The 26,499-nt window shown below is 42.0% G+C and overlaps 1 protein-coding gene across 2 annotated transcripts; it reads right to left on the bottom strand.

Annotated features, from left to right (window-relative positions):
• Positions 1-2,251: 2,251 nt before the first annotated feature.
• Positions 2,252-26,146, bottom strand: PAFAH1B2 (platelet activating factor acetylhydrolase 1b catalytic subunit 2). 2 transcript variants are annotated; one of them, XM_047747376.1, is made up of 6 exons: positions 25,990-26,146; positions 17,331-17,418; positions 12,695-12,784; positions 11,504-11,620; positions 9,492-9,614; positions 2,252-5,574 (listed from the first exon to the last, which is right to left on the bottom strand). In XM_047747376.1, exons 2-6 carry the CDS (start codon positions 17,409-17,411, stop codon positions 5,296-5,298), a joined length of 690 nt encoding a protein of 229 aa, XP_047603332.1. In that variant the 5' UTR covers positions 17,412-17,418; positions 25,990-26,146; the 3' UTR covers positions 2,252-5,295. The 2 variants fall into 2 exon arrangements, with proteins under 2 accessions (XP_047603332.1, XP_047603333.1); XM_047747377.1 differs by having other exon boundaries at positions 25,950-26,142.
• Positions 26,147-26,499: the final 353 nt, after the last annotated feature.

Raw genomic sequence — 26,499 nt, 5'->3', positions numbered from 1 at the left:
AAGGTTTAAAGGGGTGGGAAGATACGCATTGAAGAAGGTCAAGTCATGGAGGGCATCGGATGTTCTATCTAATGGCTTCGACTGCTAGTTATTGATGAGCTTACCACAGTACACTGACGTGTCACGAAGGTCAAAGCTTGAGCAGTTTGCAAAATGTCTTTTGAGAACATAAAAACAATAGTATAAAATCAGGCCAGAGTAGAAGGTAGACAATGTGTTTATCAAACATCGAAGAACTTTGCTTCATGGCTATGTAAAAATACGTTGCTGAGTGAAGATTTCACCCCTGCAATGACAGGAGAGAAGTAGTTGGGACTCTCCTGCTGGTTTTGTCCAGTTTTTCCCCAAGTGGATGCCGGCAAGGGAGCCTTCCCTCCTACCCACTTGTCCCCGGCCAGTGATGTTCACCTGACTAGTAGTTTGGATGCGCTTGACAAAGGGCCTGGGCTGCTTTCACTACTGCCTGTGACTTCAAGGGAACCAGTGAGCTCTAGACAGGGGAGGAAGACGACTAGAAAAACACAAGTATCTTGGGATCTCCATATTCTCTTCTCTTCCAGGACTGAACCAGTTTAACTCAGTAGCATCACTGTGGTGAAGAGTGATGAAGTGGATGATACAAAAAAACCCACAGAAGCTTGCAGCTGCTAAGAAACATTTTAGTGGCATAGCCATCTGCTGTAATTACTGCTGGCGTAGTTGGTCGCTAGTCATCAGGTTGGGTCCTGATGGCCCGGTTGAGTAACTGACCCTTGTTCTACGATCATTACTGTAAAGAGGTCATACTTGGGTCAGGCTGTTTTAGACTGGGAGGCAAAGATGCAACGTGAGAGCTGAGTCCATGCTCAAGGTTCCAGTCCTGAATTCTGTGGTCACATGTTATGGGCCTGAGGCCACTGATGCCGTTCATCCAGCTCAGATGAGGTGGTCTACAGCACACAACCAGCCTAACCTGCCTGCGCAAACAGTCCGGACTCACGGGTAAAGGGCGACTGCAAGGAGGCAGCTGTGCTTTCTTAACGTCTCTGTATGAATGAACCCTCAATGTTTTCATCTACCCTTGTGGTCCCCACCCCCTACTCCTCAGCACATGGAAGCTGGTAACTTTCTATTTTAATTATCTTTTCACCATTTGACTATACTTAGTTTCCTGTTTCCTTTAGATCTTAAACTTCATTTACCCAAGTGTCTTCCTGACAGTCTGAACTTAATGGACATGTTAACAGCGAAGCAGTCTTTGAACCCCTTCATGTGTACCACCACAAATTCTTGCTCCATAAACACAATTTCACTCTACTGCTGGTTTCAGGTAGAAAGCAAGATGGCTAGGTAACGAACTTTAAATAAATTCTAATAATCATGTGGCTGTGTGGAGGACAGAAGGTAACAGAGTATACCAGCTGCAGAAAGCTCTGAAGTAAGCTGCTGGCTTGGTCCAGGTGAGAAGATGCTCGCTTCATTCCCAGGACCTTCAACTGAAGGGAAACTGGGAATGTATCTATCATGAACTCACTGAATCAGAATCTCCAACTAGAAAGACAGCCCAGATTGGATGAGTAGTGGCAAGGCAAGGACTCTGAAATCCGGTTTTAAAGCTGGGTTCAAATCCCAGCTCAGGCACCAAAATTATAGGACTTCTTAGATGGATACCATCCATCTCTCCCTGGGCCCCTCAGCCGACAGCAGAAAGGGGATGGACACACCTACATAATATTAGCAGGACTTTCTCCCTAGATGGCACAGGAACTCAAAATAGTCCGATTAATTTGAAGTGCTTGAGTGCATGCTGGGGGGGGCAGAAAGAGTTACTCTAGTGTAAAAAAGGAAACTGATGATTATTAGTGTGAGGAATAGAGTGAGAAACAGTGGAAATTACAAATTTAATGTGAATAAATTCTGAAGACTGAAATTAGGAAAAAAGACCAAGAGGTTAGTTTAACAGTTTAAGAATCAGTTCTTTTTAACTGACAGATACGCATAAGCCATCTGAAATACTTCCTCTGACAACTTCCCCAGGTGTCTAGTTAGGGTTCCCTGTATCTGCTCATCCCATCCTCCCTCCTTCAACCCTGAGATGTGAGGACAGTCAGCCCAGTACATTCAGTTCCCTGGAAAAGCGGCAGGATGTTCTAAGTATCCAATGTGCTTGTGATAAGGTTTGGGGGGGTGGGGGGGTTGGAGGGGGAAGCATCCCCTTTTTCCCCCACTGGAATCCAGACTCTGATAAAGGAGACAGAAAGACATAAGCAAGTTTGAGTGAAATGTTTACATTTATATTGAAATATGCACTAAAACAGAATGAGTTCTACTAGTCAATGAAACTTCGCCAAAGCAGAATCACAAACTTCTGTTGGGGAGGTCCAGTCAGCTAGCAGCAGTGATCCCCAAGCAGGAACACCAAGGAGAAGCCTGGGAGACCCCACTCCAAAAAGCCTCCTTTCAAGAGACCCCAACTCACTTCTCCCACATGCACCCACACAGATTTAGGAGCGTGGACATGCTCCTCATTTTCATATATTTTTAGTTTCTTCTTCACTGCAATAAATATAAAATTGGCAATGCTCATACACCACAGCACAGACAATATTTCAGGCTTTAGCATACAACTGTAAACAGTGACTAGGTTTTTTAAAAAGTGTTTTTGTTTGTTAAGGAGAGACAGAATTCTTAAGAGCAGGGCATGAGCTACTCAAGATTTGTTTTGTTGGGTAAAGGTTTTTCACAGAAGTTCTGGTTTAGAAAGATGCCTCCAACAGTCCAAAAAGACCCTAAAGTGGGCGCCAGACCACTGCCTGTGGCAGCCTAGGATACGGAGGCAGCAAAACACCATGCCTTAGGTCATCCCTGGCAGGACGTCCTCAACCTGCCACTTTTACGATGCGTCCACAGAAATCCACAGCCATCACTGGCTGCTGGCAACGTATCGGGAATGGATGGGTGAAGGAATGAAAATTTGCTCGGAGGGAGGATCAGAACACCTCTGCTAGCTGTCTGGAAAGTTGGCCCCTTAATCACAATGACAACTAGGACATTTCATTTGGACAGTGCATGACACTTAAATATACATGAAAGTATAAAGAGAGACATCCAAAGAGTAAGCAGTAAGTTCTGTCACTGTAGCAAACAGGGATGTCTATCAAAGAAAAACAGATGAACACTTTTTGCCTAAAGCAGTGCAAAGAAAGTGGGCAAGAAGTCAAAGTGGACTCGGTATCTGCACATTAGCAATGGGGCAGATTTTATTTAAGAGGCTAGTGGTTCAAATACTATTGCTCGAATCGCTCTGGTAGGTATAAAATGTAGTAACACCCAAGGTTTACACACACAAGCAAAGGAGCCGAAGGTCAGCTCACCAAGGGCTATTTGATCCTTAGCCAAGAGGGAAGCCAGAAGCGCATGCCGCAGGAATAACCTAATGGGTTTGTCTGGGCGATACTCCCACCCTCTGACAAATGGAAAAAGCCCCGGATAAGATGGGTCTTTTCGCACACACACTTCTCTGCCCTCCTTAGAACTATGCCTCAGCTAAGAAAAAACCTGTCTTGATAAACTCAAGAATCTGGGCTCCTAAAAACAGAGGGAACCTTAATGTGGGAAACGAGTCTAGTAAACATCACATGTACTTTCTGTCGTTAGTGAAGACATGATACATTCAGACACATATTTAAAAAAAAAAAAAAAAAGACTAAAAGTAAGACCAAAAAAATTCCTAGAAAGATGTTTCACAAGAAAAACATCAGCCCAAGTTCTATTCCTCTCCATGAGAAGTGGCTCCTAGCACAAATCAGCAACCCCTCCAGCTCGCGAAAGCACCAGCACTTGCCCTGCAAGCAGAACATCGGACATATGCCTTAGTCGCTGAACTTGAATGTTAAGCACAATCAGTGCAGAGCACATTCTGATAGGCTACTCCAATACCCACCTGGTCCAGTTTAAAATATTTGTTTGTAGGTCCAGTTTGTACATATCCCATAGGTATACTGAACAATGAACCATGTACTGTCCCACTGTTTTTGAAATGGCAGTTCTTAAAGCTCAAGCAAACTATTAAGATCATAAAGAGCTCTCTCGAAAGAAATTCTCAAACCCTGAAAGTCAAACAAACCTAGTTCTTTTTCACTAAAATGGTGGGATCAAGGCAGAAGGCCTACTCTGAAGAGCGGCTCCATTTGCTTCCCCATGAAAAAAGGCCAAATTTTTCTGGACTGATATAATTTAAAAAACTAAGCCAATAAAAAAATAAAATATACATCCTAAGATACTATAAAACTCGAAATAATGTCAGGGCTTATGGAATGGGAAACAGAGTTCTGGTTGCCTTTTTTTTTTTTTCTCTCTCCAAAAAAAGTGTAGCACATTTTGAGGGAAAAACAAACCAAACCAAACCAGAACTCCAAATGTGGACAGCACTACACAGACTACGCACAGAGCACCACACAAGAATGAGTTGCACATCAGTACTATCATCATGAGAGTAACTGGCTGGGGACTTACATTTCCAGCAACAGAGCTCCTAGGTCAAAAATGTGTTAAAAGCCTGTAATGTCAACAAGGACCCCCCAAAAAAACAAAGAGGGGATGAGGGGAAATAGGGAGGAAAGGCTGCATGCATGGGTCTATTATAGACATGATATTCAGCAGCATAAAAATAATACCCTCCGTAGAGTCCCCCAAATGGGGCAAAACCTATCTTCCACTGCTAAACATGGGAAAGATTAAGAGAGTGGAACAAATTCACTTGTAACCATAGCATCTCCCATATCTGAATCACAAGCATGTTCGATCTGATGCTGTATGTTAAGAAAATGTTGTGAATACATAGGACTAAAGCAAACTAAAAACACAGGGCTAAATTATTAACTTTAAAAACTGGAAAAGACATCTGTTTTAAAGCCAAGTTGGTGTGATCCTGATCGTTACTCTATATGACATAATCCATAGAAAGAAAAGCCAAGAAAAAAAAAATCTTCATTTTGTTCAGTCCTTAGGCTCGATGTTGTCCTAGGAAAAACTGTGATAATTCAATGAGTATGTCACACATACAACTAAAAAAGTCCCCTTCTGGTTTCAAATGAATTTAAACAACAATCTTCCTTGGCTAATTTGTCTCCTGTGTCAAACCAACCTTCTATGTACAGGACCAGTTTAAATCCCTCCTCCCCTTCAAACACTAGATATGAACATCCAGGAACATTCTACAATGCAAAGTGCCTTAGGAAAGAGAAGGATTCTGTAGTGCCAGTGATATAACTGATCTGAGGAAGCTGGGGTGCGAGTAACACTGATGGGAGCCAGTCAGGCGATGGTGGTTTGTTTCTCTTCCGGGGTCTCCTCCAATAACTGCATGATCAGTTCATGCAGGGGTTTGCAGATCTTGGCGTAGCCCCCTCCTGTGAGGTGCAGAAAATCAAACATGTCGTGGCAGGAGATGGCACCGTCCGAGTGCACGAAGCCCCCGTCTGTGTCCAGGAGCTGGACGTTGGCGAGCTTCGGCAGGGAAACCTTGAGGAGCTGGTTCACCTTGGCATTCTTTTGCCTCAACGGGTTGGGCTTCTCACCTCGAGGTAACAAACCCTGGGGCAAAGCGGAGAAGAGCAGAAGATGAGAAGAGTCACTGGTTTTTCTCTACTGACTGATCTGTGGTTTCCAAGATTCCTGGAAGGACTGCTGCATTAGACACTCTTGACACTGATTTCTCCAACACGAGATCAGAAACTCTGGACTAGATGGGTTTTAGTGACAGTTCTTTGACCACTCCTCCTCCTGTCCCTTAACTGTTGGTATGCTTCCTGGTCTTGTCCTTGACCCGCTACTCGGCCCGCTCTGAACGCTCTAGCCCATAAACAAACTTCCCAAACTTCCTGAGGCACTCCCGACCTGACATGTCCAAAACCAATTCCTCATCTCCCCACGCTATGCTCCTTTCACATTCTCTGTACAAACGGACCATTCCGACATCCCTACATCTTTCACTTCACATACCTGATCTATTTATCATTAAACTACTCAGCTTTTACATCCTCAGTACTTTCCAAAACATTTTTGCCCCTTTCATTCTGGTTACACATGCTGCTATGGCTTGGAAACTTTCACTATTCACTATTCACTCAGTTAGCGTAAAGTCTCCTGACTGGTCTTCCTACCTCCAGTGTGGTTGTCCCTTCAATTCACTCTCCACTCAGTCACCAGAATTGGAGTCACTAGCTCCAATGCTGGCTGTATTTATGGATATTGCATGGAACCTGTCCTACCGTACATGAGAAACACTGGGAGCAAATGTGGTCTTGAACAATCAGAGCCACATAATATCTGCTAGGATAAAACAGATATTTCCTACATTCATTTTTAACTATGTTAATTATCTAACTTTCAGATAAATCCCGTGTCTGTCCTCCTATAGTTGATAAAGGTCCACCCTTATATGGCAGGAGCAAGGCTTATCATCTCAAACTAGACATGTCCTTTTATAGATGTTGACCCTATTATAAAATTATTGTCTGAGAACCTTTCAGTCAGTTTGTAACTAATGACAGCACATAAGTTATTCCTACGTAGGCAAAAAAATTTCTACCCATTTCTCTTACGGACTATGGTTAAGAGGTTTTATTTCACAAAAATAGATTTTCTGTGGGTATTCTACTGAAAGAAAAAAAAAAAGCTTTATGCCGAAGTAAGTACTTGTTCACACGTCCGCTTTTAATTTTTTTCAGCAAAAATGTTGGAAGCTTTATTACCACTTTATTATGTGATTGTGTAGTTCCAAATGAGAATTATAGATACTTAGGACTCTGCTACCCTAGATCATCTCCTCTCATTGTTAAGCGCCTCAAAAATTCCTCAGATCAAGTCAATCCTCAACCCTTGTTCACATAACTGGTAAAGCACTGGGCTCTGCATCTAACACTCACGAAGAACTGCCTTCCGTGCTTCCATATCTAAGTCTCGATGATGTGAGCAACCAGAAAGGATGGCCAGTGAACAACATACACACACTCTGCTCCAACAGTCAAAGCAATAAAAAAATGAGTAAACCTTAAGAACAGGGCATTGCACCTCTGATTTTCAAGCAAGGACAAGAAAAGCACCTTGTGTGTTTGCACTGCATTTTCCTTAGTATGAAAATACCAAAGGTACACCATGTGATTTTTCCCAGTAATAATTCATTACTAAAATACTATCATGTTAAAAGAAACAAAAAGGAAAAATATCATGCCCCTAATCTCTTTACCAAAGGACTACAGCAAACCCTTGATCAACATAGGTTTCAAGTGCACAGGCTCACGTAGTCACAAATGTTTTTCGATAAATATAGTACTGTAAATGTATTTTCTCTTCTGTATGGTTTTCTCAGTCACATTTTCCCCAGCTTTATTGTCGAGAATACTGTACATCATACATACAACATGCCACATATGTGTTAATCTACTGCTTATCAGGAGAGCTTCTGATTAGACTATTAGTAGTGAAATTTTAGAGTAAAAAGTTATACACAGATTTTCGACTGTATGGGGGTCAGTGCCCTTCATGGGTCATTTGTATTTTAAGTAATTCTAAATAAAATATACATATAGCTTAGTATTTGGACTTTCCACTTAAATGCGTCATAAATCTTGTTTCCACAAAATTCTCGTAACTGTCACTGGATTGTAGCTATTATGTTCAGTGACTTCTGCAATCATTCCCTCACAGAGTCATTTAGGGTACTGCTGATGTTTGGGTGCTGTAGAGAACACCAGTGTATATCAAATTTAAAAGTCTGGTTGAAACAAAGACTATTTATGGAGGATTTATTCAGCAACGTTCATGCAACAAATGTGTCCTAAGCAGCTCAGTACCAGCCACTGTACCTCAGAGGTGGACTCATAACCACAACCCTTTCTGGAGTAATACAAGGATATAAACAAGTGAATTATATTAAATACCATGGAATAAGAAAATAAGCACTGGCACCAATAAGAAAAATCCAAACTCCTCTATCAAGGCATACAAATCCCTACATAACTTGGCCATTGCCTCCTTCTCCTACCCATCCCAGCCTTAAACTTAGCCCTAAAATTCTTCAAGCACCCCCCTTCACTTTCGCAACAAACACACACAAGTGTAAGCCTTTTTTCCATTTTTCTCCCCTCCCTCTATCATGCCTTCTTTCCTTTCTCCATTTGTCTGGAGACCAATGAATTCTTTTAAAACTATAGTCAAACGATGGGGCGCCTGGGTGGCTCAGTGGGTTAAAGCCTCTGCCTTCGGCTCAGGTCATGATCCCAGGGTCCTGGGATCGAGCCCCGCATCGGGCTCTCTGCTTAGCGGGGAGCCTACTTCCCCCACTCTCTCTGCCTGCCTCTCTGCCTACTCGTGATCTCTGTCAAATAAATAAATAAATAAATCTTAAAAAAAACCCCAAAACAATAAAACTAGAGTTTTATTTAAAACTAGAGTCAAGTGACAGCTTTTATGTCTAAAATCTACCTGTTCTCATGGGACACTTGGAGCTCAGCTGGTGTAAGCATCCAACTCTTGGTTTTGGCTCAGGTCATGGTATCAGGGTGAGATCAAGCCCCACATCGGGATCCGCACTCAGCACCAAGTCTGCTTGAGATTCATTCACCCTCCCCCTCTCCCTCACTCTGCTCCTCCCCCTGGAGTGCACTCACTCTCTGAATAAAATCTTAAAAAAAAAACATTTTTCTCTTAGTATACAGTGTAATCACTCCCATTAGCATACAGTATGTTAATTCTCTCTTTATACTGCTGTGCCCATCTAGACCACTAGACTAGATTGTGTGCTCCTTGAGAGGGACAGCGTCTTACCCATTTTTGTATGTTCAGGACCCAGGACAGTGTCTTGGGTCTGTCTGATCCTCATGTTTGTTGAGTGACTATCTTCTTAACATCATCTCATTATAGAACTGAATACATATCGGATATCATTCAGAATTTAGTTTTGCTACAAATATCTACAGGTAAACTTTCATACTGAAAGACAGCTATTATCTCTGGGGCTATGAAGACTTAATGCTATAATTCCACAAAGGGCAGCATTTTCTATTAGAAGTAAGACTATAAAGCACCCATTTTTTTTTTTTTTTTTTTTTTTGCTAACAGAATCTCCAATGTCTTAGAGAATTCAGAAATTCTAATAAATATACCACCTTTGACATATTAACAGGGGGACTGAACAACACATCTAAGTTAATTCAAACCCAGTCTAATAAAAAGAGATTCAGGGCTAGGACAAGTTTCATAGCTAATTTAAAGAACTGTAAAAAACTAAGGCTGAGACAACCACCTCTAAACAAGGATGAGCAGGTAAAAGAGGACTCCCATAGCTGGTCTGGGAACACACAACAGGACGTATGAGAGAAGAGCCTCTCAGGAGAATCACAAACTGTTTCTACCTAAAGATTCTCTATATTCATGAGCAATCATATTTCTAAAAACATTCCTGACCTGACTTGATGACATCAAAGACTACCGACCCGAAGACTACATACCAATACAATGATTTTGGCCTGCGGCTGCCTTGTATTAATAAGTTGGACGATGGCCTCGATTCCACCTGCTACTTCTTCTGCCGTATTTTCATGGTTGTTTGTTCCTACCCAGACCACAATGACCTATAATTGAGGGAAGGAAAAAAAAAAGCGGGACGAGGGGTAAATAACCAAGAATAAAGGAATGTTTGGATACAAATCTAATGTTCAGATACTATTTTTCACTCTTTAGATAAAAATCTCATTTCAAAAAACAAAAGAAGGAAAGGTGAACTTGTCAAATGGTAGGGATAACTTCAACTGAGCAGCCATCTTCAAACACTGATTTAGGCCTCATATATTTCAGGATAAATTCCAAGCAGATTAATTAAGAAGCAATGAAACTACACTAGGAGGAAACGACAAAATTCCTCCATCATTATGGAACTGGAAGCTAATCCTTAAAATCCAGAACTTACACAAAAAAAGTAACAAATTCAACTGTGTAAAAATAAAAGCTCTGCATTGTGAAGAAAATACTTAAAAAAGGTGAAATCTAAGAAAGCCAGGGAAAAATATTTGCAACTCCTGCCATAGAAACTTCCTGACTTCCAGAAAAAAATAATGGAAGTACCCAAGAGAATGTAATTGGTATAAATAAACACACAGTTATACTAAAGAGTAGCTAGGGAGGAGGCTAGATGAAGTTTCAACAAGTTTTATTCCTTAAAAAAAAAAAAAATTAATTTATGAGGTGGCTGTCACTTAGAGACATACCTCTTACTCTACAACCCAAGAAAGTAACTTTCTACCCTGTCACAAAAGACAGGAATATGGACAAGTTTTTCTATTACAAAGGCCAAAAAACAGGGGTGCCTAGTTGGCTCAGTCAGTAGAGCATGGGACTCTCGATCTCGGGGCTCTGAGTACAAGCCCCACATTAGATATTCAGATTACTTAAAACTGTAAAATAAATAAATAAATAAATAAATAAATAAAAAAGCGGGGGGGGGGGGGGGGGGAACCTGGGTGGCTCAACTGGTTAAGTGTCTGACTCTTGATTTTGACGCAGATCACAATCTCTGGGTCATGGGATCAGGCCCCATGTCACGCTCTGCACTCAGCATGAAGTCTGCTTGTCCCTCTCCCCTCTACTCCTCCCCCCACTTGCAGCAGTGCTCTTAAAAAAAAAAAAAAAAAAAAAAAACTTTTAAATAAATAAATAAATAAATAATAAATAAATAAAAAGGGGCGCCTGGGTGGTGGAATCCATTAAGTGCCCAGCTCTTGCTTTCAGCTCAGGTTACATTCTCAGTCATGAGCTCAAGGCCTGCATCGGGCTCAGCACGGAGTCTGCTTGAGATTCTCTCTCCCTCTGCCCTTCCTGCTCATGCTCTCTCTCTAAAATAAATAAATCTTTTTAAAAAAATAAAAAAAAATTTTTAAAGGCAAAAAATAACATACTTTCAACAAAGCAACTGTTACCAACTTTGTTTGAAGCTGAAAAAGATTATACGCAGTGTGCCAACTCAGGACATTTATGATGTGTTAAGGTAATGGGTACACATTTATGAACATCTGTTCACATCTGATTCAAATTTTCTTCAGAAAAACTTGGAGGCCTTGATTACTAATTTGTCTTACGGTTAAACAGCTCTAAAATTACTTCCTGAAGTGAATCACGGCACTGCCACCGTGGCCCACGTCTGAGCAGATTCCCCCTGGTGTGATTACATTCACATCTACAAAACAGCATGCCTCATGAGCATCAGATCCCTTCCTACAGCTGCTACAAATACAGACGACTACAAATACAACCTAAGCAAGCAGTACACTGATTTTTTAATACCTTTATGCAATGTTCGTAAGCAAGGACAACAGTATCATTGACGTTAAAGGGGCACAAAGCAAAGACAGTAGCAAAATAATGTTTTAAAGAAGCAATCTGTTTTTATTAGCAGCTTCAGACAATTTAACTACCTGCAAAAGACTCAAGATTAAAGATATTCTTTAAAACATTAGTTTCATTTCACCTTAGGTTTAATATTCTCCAGTTCTCCATTCTTTAGTCTCCACAAAACATGTCTTGTTGTATCTCCCCCAATTCCAAAATTCAGTGCATGAAGTGGGGAAAAAAGCTCTCGCCATATCTAAAAAGAGAAAAACTGGCTTTATTTAAACTGAGTGGGAAATGAAATTCCTCCACTGCGATGTGTTTGTGAGGCACCTGAAAGAATGATTTTCATTTTCAATATTCAAATGTCATGCTGCAAATCATGAGCTACTCGGTGTTTGCAGGGCTCTGAGGATGGCACTGTATCACTAAGTTCTTTCTATGATTGTTTTTTACTTAATTTTTTAAGTAGGTTCCATGCCCAGCGTGGAGCCCAAAGTGGGGCTGGAACTCACAATCGTGAGATTAAGACCTGGGATCCAGAGTCAGATGCTTAACCGAGCCACCCAGGCGCCCCTCTATCACTCAGTTCTTAATGCAGACTTTGACCTCAGCTCAAGACTGGAGTCACAGTCCTTCCTGATGCCCCTTAGGAGGTCCCAGCATTTATACTCAAGGTGCCAACTTCGTAAGCTCTCCCTTCCCTTTTCTCACACATCAAATTGAATTGGGTGAAGAACTATGAGATGAAGAAATCTAGCACTGGCGCCAGAAAGGAATCAAGCTGCCTTTTCCTTTCAACTGTCCTTAGAAGTGAGCAAATCTTAAAAAAAAAGATGTGGAATAGCTCCCCACAAAGATACACAAAATAAGGGGCACCTGGGTGGCTGAGTCAGTTAAGTGTCTGACTCTTGGTCATGATCTGAGGATCATGGGATTGGGCTCTGCGCTCAGTGTGGAGTCTGCCTGGGACTCTCTCTCTGTTCCCCTCCAACCCTCCCTCTCCCCTACATTCTCTATTAAATAAATAAATAATTTTTTAAAAAAATACACAAAATAAGAAAATGTAAAACATAGTTAAGACTTGAGAATCATGACCAGGACAAATTAAAGTAAATAAAAAGGGAAGCTTCTTGGAAACCAATGCAAAAAAGGGAGCCAGAAACAAAGAACCCCATTATGTAGGTCTGACCTCCCTCACACTCTGAACTAGACCTTCTCTAAAGTGTCGTGAATAAGCCTATAGGTTCAGCTCAGAGTCAAAGTCTGCTAGGATGAATGATCTACCTTAGCAGCGGAGACCCACCCCCGCCCTTTCTTCCACCTTTACCTCGTACTGCTGCATTAACTGCACCATGGAATCCCCAACAAACAGCACATCAGGCTCTTTGTCTTTACAGTCCAGGACAAATCTGTTGTGCTGGTTTGAAAGAGGAAAAAACATCAGAAACTGGCATTTCGTTCTTGGTGAGAGGTCTTGGTCTAGAAAGAGCAGTTGTCCAACCAGTTACTCTGTTGTTAAACATTCGATTTATTTTGTCTGAAATGAACTGCTGGGACTTTCTTCCCATCCTTTCCACACTGATCATTCTAATACGGTCAAGGAAACTGGAATTCTACTGAAACCAGAATAGAAATGCACATTTAACATGTTTTTTAGTTTATCTTTTCCTCAAACTTTTTAAAAGGTAATTTCAGACACACAGAAAAGCCACAGTACAACGAACACCTGTATATCCTCTGCCTGTATTCAACAATAACATTCTCCCACATATGCTTTATCTGCTTGTTTGCTGAACCATCTGAAGGGAAGCGGCAAATGCTGTGGTTCTTCACCCTTAAATATTTCAGCACGAGTAAGGACAGTCTCCTAAAAAACCACAAAACTATTATCACATCTAAGACAATGAACAATCATCCCGAAATATTCAGTTCATATTCCATTTTTCCAGTTGTTCCAAGAGCTGGGTAAAGTACTCTCTTTTTTTGAAGTAGGAACCAATTAAGAATCATGTATCTTATCTAGATATATTTAACATGGCCTTTGAAAATGCCTGTTCGCCTCCACTGTGAGACAATGGCAAAGAAGGAGTCAAGCCTTTCTCTTAAATTACTACTATTTCAATAAGTATTTTTAAACTGAAGAGATAAAGTGGGCATGAATACAACTACAGCTGTTAGCAGGAACACTTCCACACTTTTCCTCCCCACTTTAGTACTATAGTGTCAACTACCTCTTAATACCAGTAAAATAGTTCATAGTTCTAGAAGGTCATGGAATTTAAGCTCTGCTATTCTACAGGTCCTGGTACTCTGTGTTTTCTTTTTAAGTATAAAAGTAGGTACAGTAAGTTTAGAAAAATAGATCAAAACAAAACACTTAGAATTCTACCACCTTAACCCAGTAACTACCATTTGGGAGTATTTTCCTCTTGCCGTTTTTCCACAGGCCTGCCCACCTTTTCTTTATTATTATTTTTAAAATTTTTTAATTTTTTAAATATTTTTTTGAAGATTTTATTTATTTATTTGACAGACAGAGATCACAAGTAGGTAGAGCGGCAGGCAGAGAGAGAGAGGAGGAAGCAGGCTCCCTGTTGAGCAGAGAGCCTGATGCAGGGCTCGATCCCAGGACCCTGGGATCATGACCTGAGCCGAAGGCAGAGGCTTTAACCCACTGAGCCACCCAGGCGCCCCTCCCCACCTTTTCTTTAAATAGTTGACTATGTGTACCTCCTTCTGGCACAACAGCTTTGTGGACAGAACAGCCTATGTTCAAATTCTAGCTTGTCTACTTTCCAGTTCAGAAAACATATAACTAGTATCACCCTTAAAAAAAACTTCTGAAAAATATCAAATGTACACAAAAAAAAAGCAGGAAATATTATCACTTCAAAACTTCTTTTAACCATGATAGTTTTTAACATTTTGTTCTGAAATAATTTTGGATCTACAGAAGAGGTGCAAAGACAGTACAGTATTCCCATGTACATTTCAGTCAGCTTCCTTCAATGTTAGCATCTTAGCTTACTTGGGCGGGGGGCACTTGGCTGGCTCAGTCAGTAGAGCATGGGACCCTCCATCTCAAAGTTGTAAGTCTGAGCCCTGTATTGGGTGTAGAGATTACTTAAATCTTTTTTTTTTTTTTTTAAGATTTTATTTATTTATTTGACAAAGAGAGAGACAGCGAGAGAGGGAATACAAGCCGGGAGAGTGGGAGAAGGAGCAGCAGTCTTCCTGCTAAGCAGGGAACCTGGTGCAGGGCTTGATCCCAGGACACCAGGATCATGACCGGAGCCGAAGGCAGAAGCTTAACGACTGAACCACCCAGGCACCCCTAAAATAAAAATCTTAAAAAAAAAAAAGTTTACTCAGATCTCACTAATTTTTCCTACATGTCCTTTTCCTATTCCCAGGACCAATTCAGAATACCACATGGCATTTGGTCTACATGTCCCCTTGGTGTCTTCCATCATGGGACAGTTTCTTGGCCTTTCCCTGTATTTCATGTCATTGACAGGTTTAGTAGTAGTCAGGTGTTTTGTAGCATTTCCCTCAATTTGGGTCTGATATTTTGTCACGAACAGACTGACGTGACGAATTATTCTGGAAGACTACCACGGAGGTGATGTGTGTGCCCTTGCTGTATCGTATCAGAGGTATTAAGTACATGATATCAACATGATTTATTACTGGTGGATGTTAACACTGACCATTAGGTTAAGGGGGTGTTTGCCAGGTTTCTCCACTATCTGCTATTTTTCCTTTCCATACTGTATTTGTTAGAAATAAGACATAAGGGGCGCCTGGGTGGCTCAGTCAGTTGAGCGTCTGCCTTTGGCTCAGATCATGATCCCAGGGTCCTGGGATCGAGCCCCACATGGGGCTCCCTGCTCAGCGGGGAGTCTGCTTCTCCTTCTGCCTGCTGCTCCCCCTGCTTGTGTTCTCTCTTTCTCTCTCTTTGTCAAATAAATAAAATCTTAAAAAAAAAAAAAAAAAAAGAGGACACTAAATCCCGCTCTCACTGGTGGGGGAATTAATATGTTCTACTTTCTGGAAGGAGGGGATATAAAAAAAATATGTGATTGTATATTAAAACCACCAAGGTAATTTTCAGGGGGCTATTTCTGAGGCTAGGCAAATATACTCTCTCTCCTTAAAGGTGTGCTTACTAATTTTAGTATTCACTGACGGACCTTCCCTACAGTGATTATTACCATGGTGTTTTTTTTTAAATTTTATTTATTTATTGGACAGAGATCACAAGTAGGCAGAGAGAGAGAGGAGGAAGGAGGCTCCCCGCTGAGCCGAGAGCCTCCCAGGCGCTCCCTTCATAATACTTTTTAAGATATAAACGAACTAGGGTGCTTGGGTGGCTCAATTAGTCAGGAGTCTGTCTTTGGCTCAGGGATCAAGCCCTCCATCCGGCTCCCTGCCCAAAAGGGTGCCTGCTTTTCCCTCTCCCTCTGCCTGCCACTCCCATTTGTGGATGCTCTCTCTCTGTCAAATAAATAAATAAAATCCTAAATATATAAACAAACTAGGAACATTAAGAATAACCATGCAGCTGATCCATACAAGAAAAGTAAGAAAAAAAAAAAAAAGTACTAACTACCACTCAAAGTAAGCTAGTTGACAGACTGATTTTTAAGTCTGGAAAGACAAAAACGAAAGAACTATACAACTAGTACAGTTGTATAACCACAGAGTATAAACAAAATCACTGAATACCAAAATGTAAAACTCTGGGTACATGAAATCATACAGAACTTGTTATTCCAAAGAGGAAATATGGTTGGAAACCCACAGGTGAAGGTTAAATATAGTTATGGTTAAGTGGTAACAGCTTACTGAAAGGCAGCTAATAATACAAAGAAGACACGGTGCTACAGAACAATGGAACACATCAAGAAGACACAGGAGCTGCCCTGAAAGGATTCCCACTTGTTAAACCTGGGACAGCGTGACCTTCAAAATTACAATGGGTTCTATAAGCCCACTGGGAAGAATAAGAACCCATGAGTCCATACCATAATAAATAAGATCTGGTTTAGGCCAACAACATCTTAAGTGACCAAAGTTAACATCACCAATGAGAAAGACCAACATCAGGTACCTTCTATGTGGTGCACTGAGGACATCGCTTCACTGATATCCTGCCAAAAATGTGTAATCTGAATCTTGATTAAGAGGAAAACAGTAAACCCAAATTGAGGAATATTCCACAAAATAAATGGCCTATATTCCAAACTGTCAGTGTCATGAAAAACAAAGGCTAAGATACATTTCACAGTAAAGGAGAATAAAGAGGACAACAATGCAATGTGTGATCCTAGACTGGGAGGAAAACTGACATAAAAACATTGGGACAAAAATGGAGAAATGTGAACATGGCATAATATCAATGTTAAATTTCCTGATTTAGTAACTACTCTGTAGTTGTGTAAGAAAATGTCCTGATTCTTGGAAAACACACTGAAATATTTAGGGGTGAAGGGGCATGATGACTGCAACTTCCTTTCAAATGGTTCAGACAACACTGAATGTTGGTGTGTAGACATCCAAGTAGATACAGACAGAACGCTTAGGCCGACGGGGCCAAACGATAACTGGCAGAACCGGATGAAGAATATGGGGAGTTCTTCCTAAAATTTTTGCAGTATTTGTGTAATTCTGAAATTACTTCAAAATTTAAAAAGTTTACAAAAAAAAAAAAAAAAAGAATGCTGTGGAAACACTGTTATCTTTTAAGATGAATAGGGGGCAATGACTATGCTTTCAAAATATTCCTCTGGTGCAACATCAGTCTGGTAATTATGTACGACATTAGAGTAAAATTAGATTTTTATTTAAAGTGATGATTCTTATCGACCATAAAAAATGTACTCTTGTGGCTTTGGCCAAAAGACTCTAGAAAATTGAAGAGACTCCTCTTGGGTGAGTAATACATAAGCACTTCCCTTTACCTGAGACATCCACCTGTCATCTCCTTGAATATCTTCTGCCGCATGTGGGATAGCTGCTGGGTTTGAGTCTCCTTGGCTCATTCTATACCTGAGGGGACAAATGTCGACATCATGTTTCATTCATTAACAGGAATGTTTATTCGTTACCCCTTAAATGTTACATGCTAAGTTTTAAATAGTAATTTAAGTCTCATTGTGGTTTTGCCTAGAAATGAAACAACTGGAGTTGATTTTCAGTAAACATGAGTTCTAGGACATGACTACTTAAGTCCTATGAATATCAAGAAGCATCCCGAAACTTCTAGAGAGGTTTGAATATCATTTAGGAATAGTGCATTACACTGAAAACATCTGCTCCAAGTATATACTTTACATCTACATTAATTTTTCATGATTACATGTTAATGTAAGTACCAAACGACACAAGGGATGACACTTAAGGGTTCAATGAAACCTGCATTAGAGCCTCTTAGGCTGTTTCAGTTAGACACTGGAAAATTGCTACAGCCATGAACAGAGTCCACTGGTTACTAAATATCACACAAGTAACTATTACAGACTGTGACAAAACCAGCCATAGGCTTTGGCACTGGTTTTTGACAAATGTTTACTAGGTATTTTATTTTTGACAGGTATCCATTAAGAAAATGTTATTAATGACTGAGCCCAAATATAGAATCTGACAGTAGAGGACTAAGCAAAAATCAGAAAACCTAGAAATGCTGATCTAGAAAGACAAAGACACCAGACTGTTTTCAATCAACTCTGGAGAACACATACTAGAGACATCAGGCTCAAGAAATCACTTGACATATACAAAGGATGATGAAAAACAGAAAAACATCTGGGGTTTTGTGGTGTAAAGAAAAGGGGACCACTCTCTTTCTTTCCCTTACTATCATCAAATACAGCTAAGCTTTCTCTGAAAGAGGATTGAGTTCTATTCATTCAATAAGTATTTACTGAGTAAACAAAACACGCTAGATTGCCAAAGCAGTAATTTCTGAGAATCAGAAAGTAACAAAGCTCGAAATGTGAAAACAGATCTTCATTCATGAAAAATACATTACAGAAGCAAACCCATGTTTTAACACTAACTATACAAACCAGTTAGTTCCACTCTAAATGACACTAGGTCTAAGAAAATTAAGCTTAGGGTTAAGCCTGTATCTAACTTGAAATGTAAAACACCCTGTGTACAGGTCTTCCTCAACTTACATTAGGGATTACATCTGGATAAATCCTTTGTAAGTTGAAAATATCCTAAATCGGGGCACCTGGGGCTCAGGCGGTTAATTGTCCCACTTTGGATTTCAGCTCAGGTCATGATCTCAGGGTCCTGAGACTGAACCCTGTGTGGGCTCCAGGATCAGCAGAGTCGGCCTGAGATTCTCTCCCACTCCCTCTGTCCCTCTCCCTACTTGCATGCTCTCTCTCTAAAATATAAGTAAGTATATATAGAAAAAAAGAAAGAAAAATCCCAAATCAAAAACGCATTTAATACACCTACCCTACCAAATAGTATAAACGAGCTTACGTGAAATGAGCTCAAAACACTTCCATGAGTCTGCAACCGGGCAGCATCATCTAACACAAAAGCCTATTTCACAACAGAGCACTGAATATCTCACAGAACTTACTGAAGACCGTACTGGACACGAGAATCAGAACGGCTGTCCCTGTATTGGATGTTCACCCTCATGGTCACGTAGCTGACTGGGAGCTTTGGCTCACTGCTACTGCCCCGCATCACCAGAGGATCTTACCGCATGTCCCTCACCCAGGAAAAGATCAAACTTCCAAACCCTGTCCTAGGCATGTAGAATGGGGGACCATCCGGCCTAGGTGTGGGTGGCGTGTGGGGCGGGTGTCTTTATGATAATCACCTGTGACTGACAAAGAATAACCAGCCCCTAAAAGAAAGGATTTAAGTTTCCTGGTTAGCTTTCTATAAAAGACCAACCCTAAGGCCCTCCTTGGCAACCTTGTCCAGACCCCTCTCACTCTTGAGAGCTTTTCCTGTATCTTCACTTAATAAACTTCTATGGCTTTACTCCCAGCACCCCCCCCAAAAAGATCAAACTTCAAAAGTGAAATATGGTTTCCACTGAATGCACACAGCATTTACACCATTATAAAGTCAAAATGTCATTAAGTAGAACCATTATTAAGTCGGGGACCATCTCTGTATGTATGTATTTCTTTAGATTACTAAAATTCGCAACTATCAGAAAATAACAGCCATCTGAAGGACTATATATGCCATGTTTTATAAGTACCACTTCCAATCCTTGCAAAACGAAAAAAAAAGAGGCTCAGATAATTTAGATAATTTGTGCAGTAAGTGAATGAAGTCAGGTTTGCTTGACCCCAGTAACAATACATCTGGCCCCCTAATCACAAAGCAGTGCATGCTGACTCCCTAAAAGGTCTTACATCTAACCGTTTCACCCAAACAACATAAACTACCTGGAACTAAAAACATCATATAAAATACAAGAATTGGGGGGCGCCTGGGTGGCTCAGTGGGTTAAGCCGCTGCCTTCGGCTCAGGTCGTGATCTCAGGGTCCTGGGATCGAGTCCCGCATCGGGCTCTCTGCTCAGCAGGGAGCCTGCTTCCCTCTCTCTCTCCCTCTCTCTGCCTGCCTCTCTGTCTACTTGTGATCTCTCTCTGTCAAATAAATAAATAAAATCTTAAAAAAAAAAAAATACAAGAATTGGGAAGAATTGCAAGATGAATTTGTATAGCTCCAATCAGATTATGGTTATCTGGTTGAGGCTTCATTGCCTGAGAAAAGTATGGGAAGATTAAAAGATACCTAAAGGAAAAAGAAAAAAATAACTAAAGGGGATTAAAACAAAACAGTCACATAGAAACATTTAACTTTGGGGGCACGTGGGTGGCTTGGTCACTTAAGGGTCTGCCTCCGGCTCAGGTCATGATCCCCAAGTTCTGGAACAGAGCCCGGAGTCAGGCTCCCTGCCCTGCGGGGAGCCTGCTCCTTCCTCTCCTCTCCTCTTGTACTCTCCCTCACTATGTCCGTCTGTCTCTCTGTCTCTGTCTCTCTCTCAAATAAATAAATAAATAATAAAATCTTATTTTAAGATTTATTTGTGAGAGAGAGTGCATGCACACAAAGGGAGAGCGAGAGAGAAAATTCAGCAGAGTTCCTGCTGAGCTCAGAGCCCACTTGGGGCTCAATCTCATGACCCTGAGATCATGAACCTGAGCAGAAACCAAGAGTCAGACCCTTAATCAACTGGGACACCCAGGGACCCTGCTTTTGTTTTTAAACTAAGAAAACAGGGGCGCCTGGGTGGCTCAGTGGGTTAAGCCTCTGCCTTCAGCTCGGGTCATGATCTCAGGGTCCTGGGATCGAGCCCCACATTGGGCTCTCTGCTCTGCAGGGAGCCTGCTTCCTCCTCTCTCTCTCTCTGCTTGCCTCTCTGCCTACTTGTGATTTCTCTCTGTCAAAAAAATAAATAAAATCTTTAAAAATAAATAAATAAATAAATAAACTAGGAAAACATTCTATATGTTCTATACAAAAGTTTCTTTGGGTCTAAGTTCAATTCCAGATCGAAGTCTGGCTATTCAGGTTAAATCTAACATGGTGCTTAATAGTAGTTTTAATTCAAGCAGCTGTGTTAGCCTTAAGACAGACAAGGGGCAAACAAGTTTTCCTACCTTATGGATTTCAAAATTACATATATAAGAAACAGAGCAACAAACAACTTCACTTTCCACTAATTCAAAAGGCTATTTTCTAAAATTTTAAATAGTTATCTTTCCCTTTTTTTAAAAGGGGGGAGGGGCAAAGGGAAAGGAGAATCTTATTTTTTTAATTAATTTACTTTTTTTTTTTAAAAGAATTATTCGGCAGAGAGAGAGAAAGTGGGGGAAGGGGTGAGGGGAAAGGGGGAAAGAGAGAATCTCGAGCAGACTCCCTGCTGAGCAGGGAACCCAACCTGTGCTGGATCCCAGGACCCTGAGATCATGACCTGAGCTGAAACCAAGAGTTGGATGCTCAACCTACTGAGCCACCCAGGCATCCCTTAATTATGAAAAACCCAACTATTTCATTAGTTTGCTCTCATTTGTTTTCCTACCTGGAGAGACACTTAACATATTCAGTATTTCTGAGGTAAAAGTTAACTGACACAAAATCAACTGAGAAACCACTACTGAAATGGAGAAAAATAATCTGTCCTACTCTCACTATACGAATATATAACTGAAACTACTGTTCCTGGGGATTGTTGTTAAAGAACAAGAAAGAGTGACAAACTACAAATATAAGGGACCTTCATTATCTCTCACCACTTAAAGGATAAAATGTGGGCACTTCAACTTCATTTCAGTTCTTGGGATACAATATTCAATAAATACAATAAATAATTTTTTAAAAATTATTTATTTATTTATTTGACAGACAAGAGATCACAAGTATGCAGAGAGACAGGCAGAGAGAGAGAGAGAGACAGGAGGAGGAAGCAGGCTCCCCACTGAGCAGAGAGCCCCATGCGGGGCTCAATCTCAGAATCCTGGGATCATGACCTGAGTCGAAAGCAGAGGCTTTAACCTGCTGAGCCACCCAGGTGCCCCACAATATTCAGACCTTGAAAAGCTTAAAGAATTTTGACAAACTGGAGGGTGTCTAGAGGAAAGGAGTCAAGCTGGTAAGAAACTGAAAGTCTGTCATATTAGAAACAGCTAAATGAAATAGGCATGTTTATAATCTGTAGAAAAACTGGTTAGGGAGGAGGAAGACAGGACATAAATGTCAAACTATTTGAAGATCACTAGGAAGAGATATTAAACTTATTTTGCATGTCCCCAAATAGGAAAGTAGGGCCAGTGGACAGAATGTGCAGTTAGACAAATTTCTAACAAGTATGACTACAAAATGATACGGCCTGTCTCTCACAGCAGATTCCCCCAATGGAGAGTCAAAGGGAGGCAGCTGAACCCCTAACAAGAAAGCATAAAGTGAACTAAAGCAAATGAGTAAAGACTGGTCCAGATTGGTGGTGCCCAAACATCTTTAATATTCTAGAATCTTTTTGAAATGTGTCCTATTATATATTTACTTACAAAGTAAATATATGAGTTACTGTTAATCTATACATTAAATATTAATAAAGTTTACTTTTTCTTTTTACATAAAAAAATAAATGTAAAAAGAAGTTCTCAATTATTTCCTGTATTCCAATGATTTATCTTCTGTAATCCCCAGGGAGTGCACATACTCTACTTTCAAGACCAATGGCCTATTTAAGTTCTAAAATCTTTCTGGATCTAGGATTCAATTTACTAACATGGATTTTCAGAGTTCCTCCAACAGGTAAATAACTGTTGTAAAATAATAATCACAATTAAAATTAAGAACTATTTACAAGACACTGTGCTAAGTGCTTTATTATTTTATTGATTTTACTTATTTGACAGAGAGAGAGAAAGAGAGACACCTCACACAAGCTGAGAAAGCAGCAGATAGAGGGAGAGGGAGAATTGGGCTCCCAGCTGAGCAAGGAGTCCGACCTGGGGCTGGATCGTGGGGGGGATCATGGGGGTTAGGTGGGCAGACACCTAAGCGACTGAACCACCCAGGCGCCCCAGCGCTTTGTTATTTTAATAAAATTTAATAAAATTGAAGCTCAGTGGGATTTAAAGAATCTGCTCCATGATAGGGAGATCTGGAACTGGAACTCAGAGTGATATACCTCCAAAGCCTATCATTCTTGAGCAAAGGATATTAGACTCTATATAGAAAAGACATGATAAATTCTCATTTACTAATTTGATTCACTTATACACCTTATCATTACTAACCAAATTTAATGGCATCCTGATACACTGAGCAAAACACTTTCATGTAGGTACTAAACTTCTTCACGGGCAAAATGAAGAAACAGAGGAGACGCCTGGGTGGCTCAGCTGGTTAAGCGGCTGCCTTCGGCTCAGGGTCCTGGGATCGAGTCCCACATCGGGCTCCTTGCTCAGCAGGGAGCCTGCTTCTCCCTCTGCCTCTGCCTGCCTCTGCCTGCCTGTGCTCGCTCGCTCTCTCTCCCTCTATCTCTGACAAATAAATAAATAAAATCTTTAAAAAAAAAAAAATGAAGAAACAGAGACAGAGAAACAGAGGGAAAAGATGTCACTTATCAGAGGTTACCAGGCAGATAGAATTGAGAGAAAATTGCAAAATATTCCCAATTAGGTAGTCGTCTTTTTTTCCCTAAACTATGAATACAAGGTCATCCTTCCTCCTCAACAAGGGCAAAGTATCTGAGCACAAATTTGTTTCTTTGGGCCTTCAGACACTTGGATTTTGTATTGTTTTGCCAAATCGAATTCTCACAATACAAAGTAGCTTTCAGTTGTACTGATGACTATGGCTTGGTAACATCCTAGAAGAGCAAGTAAAGAAAAACTGAGCCATGAACCCATGCAGTCTTCTACGAACAAAGCTGGAAATGCATAATCTAGGGAGCTATGCATTTAGAAGATTCAAATTTGGGAGTCAAATAAAGTAAACTGCTATATTCTTTGTAAGAGAAATGAGGAATGAACAGGAGCTATCCAAAGTACAGCCTGTGATAGGACACACAAACCTGAATGATTTTGGGTTTCCTGCCTCAGAGCAATACCGTACACAACAGTATTGGTAAGGGTGAGCCTGTAATCAGTAACATAATAAAAAAAAAAGTACCAACAGGGAGGTGGATTCTGACTCCCATCTCACCTTCCCGATTCATAATAATCCCTTTGCGGGGGGATTATTTTAAGTCACTAACTTCTGATCACAAACAGCAGGTTCAGTTAGAGAAACCAAGTAGATTGGAGATAAAGGTCTGAAGAACAAAAGTTTCGTTAATTTACCAGGAGAGACTATTCCAGGAAACCTTTAACTGTCCATTAAAATATAAATTCTTCGGAAAAATGAGGAGTAAGCAACTTGCACACTTCCCAATCTTCCTTTATTTTCTATCTTCTTTCTACCTTAACTAGGACTGTGACAGCACCAGAATTTCCAGATACTTATACTACACTTACGGTGTAGCTGGTGTAGCTTGTTTAATCAGGAACCAGTTCCAACAACAAAGAAATATAAATTCTCAAGCTCAGCTGGATCTTTAGTTTAACCAGGAAACAGAGGGAGGAGAAAAGTTGCACCAAGAATTAAAAGATTTAGACTGTCCACTCTGACCCAAGACTCTTCATTCTGTTTCAGAGGGGGTTGGCAGGGTTATTCTGAAAGGGAAAAAAGCCTCATCCAGAATGCCCTGCCTCAGTGGGCTGGAGGGTGGGTCCAGGGGTTCCAGCACATCCATAATTTATTATCAAATGCCCGCCCAAGCCAACAAATTAAAGCACAATGATTTCCTACTCCTCCCCTGCTCCCCCACAAGGAGGCAACCTTTATATCAGAACAATGTGCCCAGGAGAATCTAAAGACCGAAGGCTTATCCCGGGCAAAGCTGTATTCAAATGCTCAGGAGAGACAATACTCTATTTTTTGCTCCTCCTTTCTCCACACCTTTATCCCCCTCGCCCCAATTTAAAACTGTACAAAATGAGATCCTAGAATGGGTGCAGATGATCTTCCCTTTCTCTGCAGACACGCTCTAAAAAAGAAGCCAGAGCTTGAAGTGTTTGCTTTTCTTAAGGTTTGTGCTTCAATCATGGAAAACAACGCAGGCTTGAGAGCTATGAGAAGCAGAACAGTGAGTCACCATGCAACGGGTATATCGCGAACCTGCAGGCCAGAAAGTCTCGATCTGATATGGTGAATGGCCACGGACGGACCTGGTAAAAAGCACCTGCGAAAATCTGTCCATTGGCCTTTTTTTAAGCAGCTAGTTGACCTTGGGCAAATCTCCAACCCTGGCTGGGCCTCGTCCCTAAAATGAGGTGCTGGACTACACGGCCCTCTAAGAAACAGTCCCTTTGGAGCCGTGACAGTCTGCGGGTTTTTGAACACATTAGACGAAACGGAGAAGTTTCTAAAGAGTTGAAATTTTTCAACAAAAGGGGAGGAAAAAGTGCCCAGTCAACAAACCACCGAGTAACGGGTCTGGGCCCGCGTTAAAGGCCTCTCCGGTAGGGGGAACGGGAAGGGACGGTCAGAGGTTTGGGCGCGGGGATGGAGGGACGAGGCAAGAGCTGAGACCGGAGGCAGAAGAGTTGCTACAAACGGGGCTGGCGGCGGGGAACCGCCGGCCACAGCGAGATCGGGTGCCGAGAGGCCTGTTCGAGGGGGGTGGGCCGGGGAGGGACGGCCGCCCCGCCGCCCCACCGCCCTAGTCCTCCTCCCAACCCCTCCCCCGGGAAAGGCGGGTGGAGACGGCGGCTAGCGGCCCAGCCCAGTGGGCAGGTTTGGGGGTGGGGTGCCAGTGGGAGGCTCTAAGGGGGGCGGCGAGCGGTCCGGGGGGTGCCGGGGACTGCGCGGGCGGCTGGGGAAGCTGCGCAGGGCCGCGAAGAAGGCGCGCGCGCGCGCGAGGCCCCCCAAGGGTCGGCGGGGAGGGGGGAGGAGGCGCGGGGGAGGGGCCCGCACAGTGGGGGAGGGGAGGTCGCGGGCCTCTCACAATAACAAATCGCAGGCCCTTCCGACCCCCACCTCTAAGCCGCCGGTTTCCCGCGACCCTGGCTGCACTCACTCAGGCAGAGGGTCCGTGCGGGCCCCAAGCGGCTGCGGCGTCGGCGGGTGGCGCGTCTGTCGCTCGCTCAGTCCCGGCGGCCCCGCTCCGGCGCGTCCCTCCTCGGGCCCCAACACCAGCAGCAGCGCCCCCACTTCCGGTTCCCCTGCCACTCAAGCAAATGGCTTCCGGAAGTCCCGCCTCATCCTGCGAGCCCTCCGCGTGGCTCCTCGCTGCCCGCCTTCCCTATCTGCGGGCACTCGCTGCAGGCGCCCAGGTGCCTTGCCACGCCCCGCGAGGTTCTCCGCATTGTTCTCTGTCCTGCCCTCTCTTTGCGCACAGTCTGCATGAGGTGCAAACTATCTTTTGTCCGGCTGCATCCTTCAATCCTGCGTGAATGTCGCCGCGGAGTGGAGGTGGCATTCGGGACAATGTGGCATGACCTCACACTGACGCCATTCCTCTCTCATCCAGCCAACCTGGCTTCTTTTCTCCACCCCGTGGAATAAACCAGATTGCTGCAACTGGGAG

Source organism: Lutra lutra, chromosome 10 (assembly GCF_902655055.1).
Source record: "Lutra lutra chromosome 10, mLutLut1.2, whole genome shotgun sequence".
NCBI lineage: Eukaryota > Metazoa > Chordata > Mammalia > Carnivora > Mustelidae > Lutra > Lutra lutra.
Note: the sequence above shows the minus strand (reverse complement) of the source record. Positions and strands in the feature narration are given on the sequence as shown.

What these genes read in the sequence shown, in the direction of transcription:
- PAFAH1B2 (XM_047747376.1), bottom strand. Translation starts at nt 17,411, where the DNA reads ATGAGCCAAGGAGACTCAAACCCAGCAGCTATCCCACATGCGGCAGAA. An exon ending in TGGAGAATATTAAACCTAAG is followed by an intron (nt 9,615 to 11,503) that starts GTGAAATGAAAC and finishes CCTCAATTATAG; the next exon opens with GTCATTGTGGTCTGGGTAGG. An exon ending in AGGCCAAAATCATTGTATTG is followed by an intron (nt 5,575 to 9,491) that starts GTATGTAGTCTT and finishes GCTTTGCCCCAG; the next exon opens with GGTTTGTTACCTCGAGGTGA.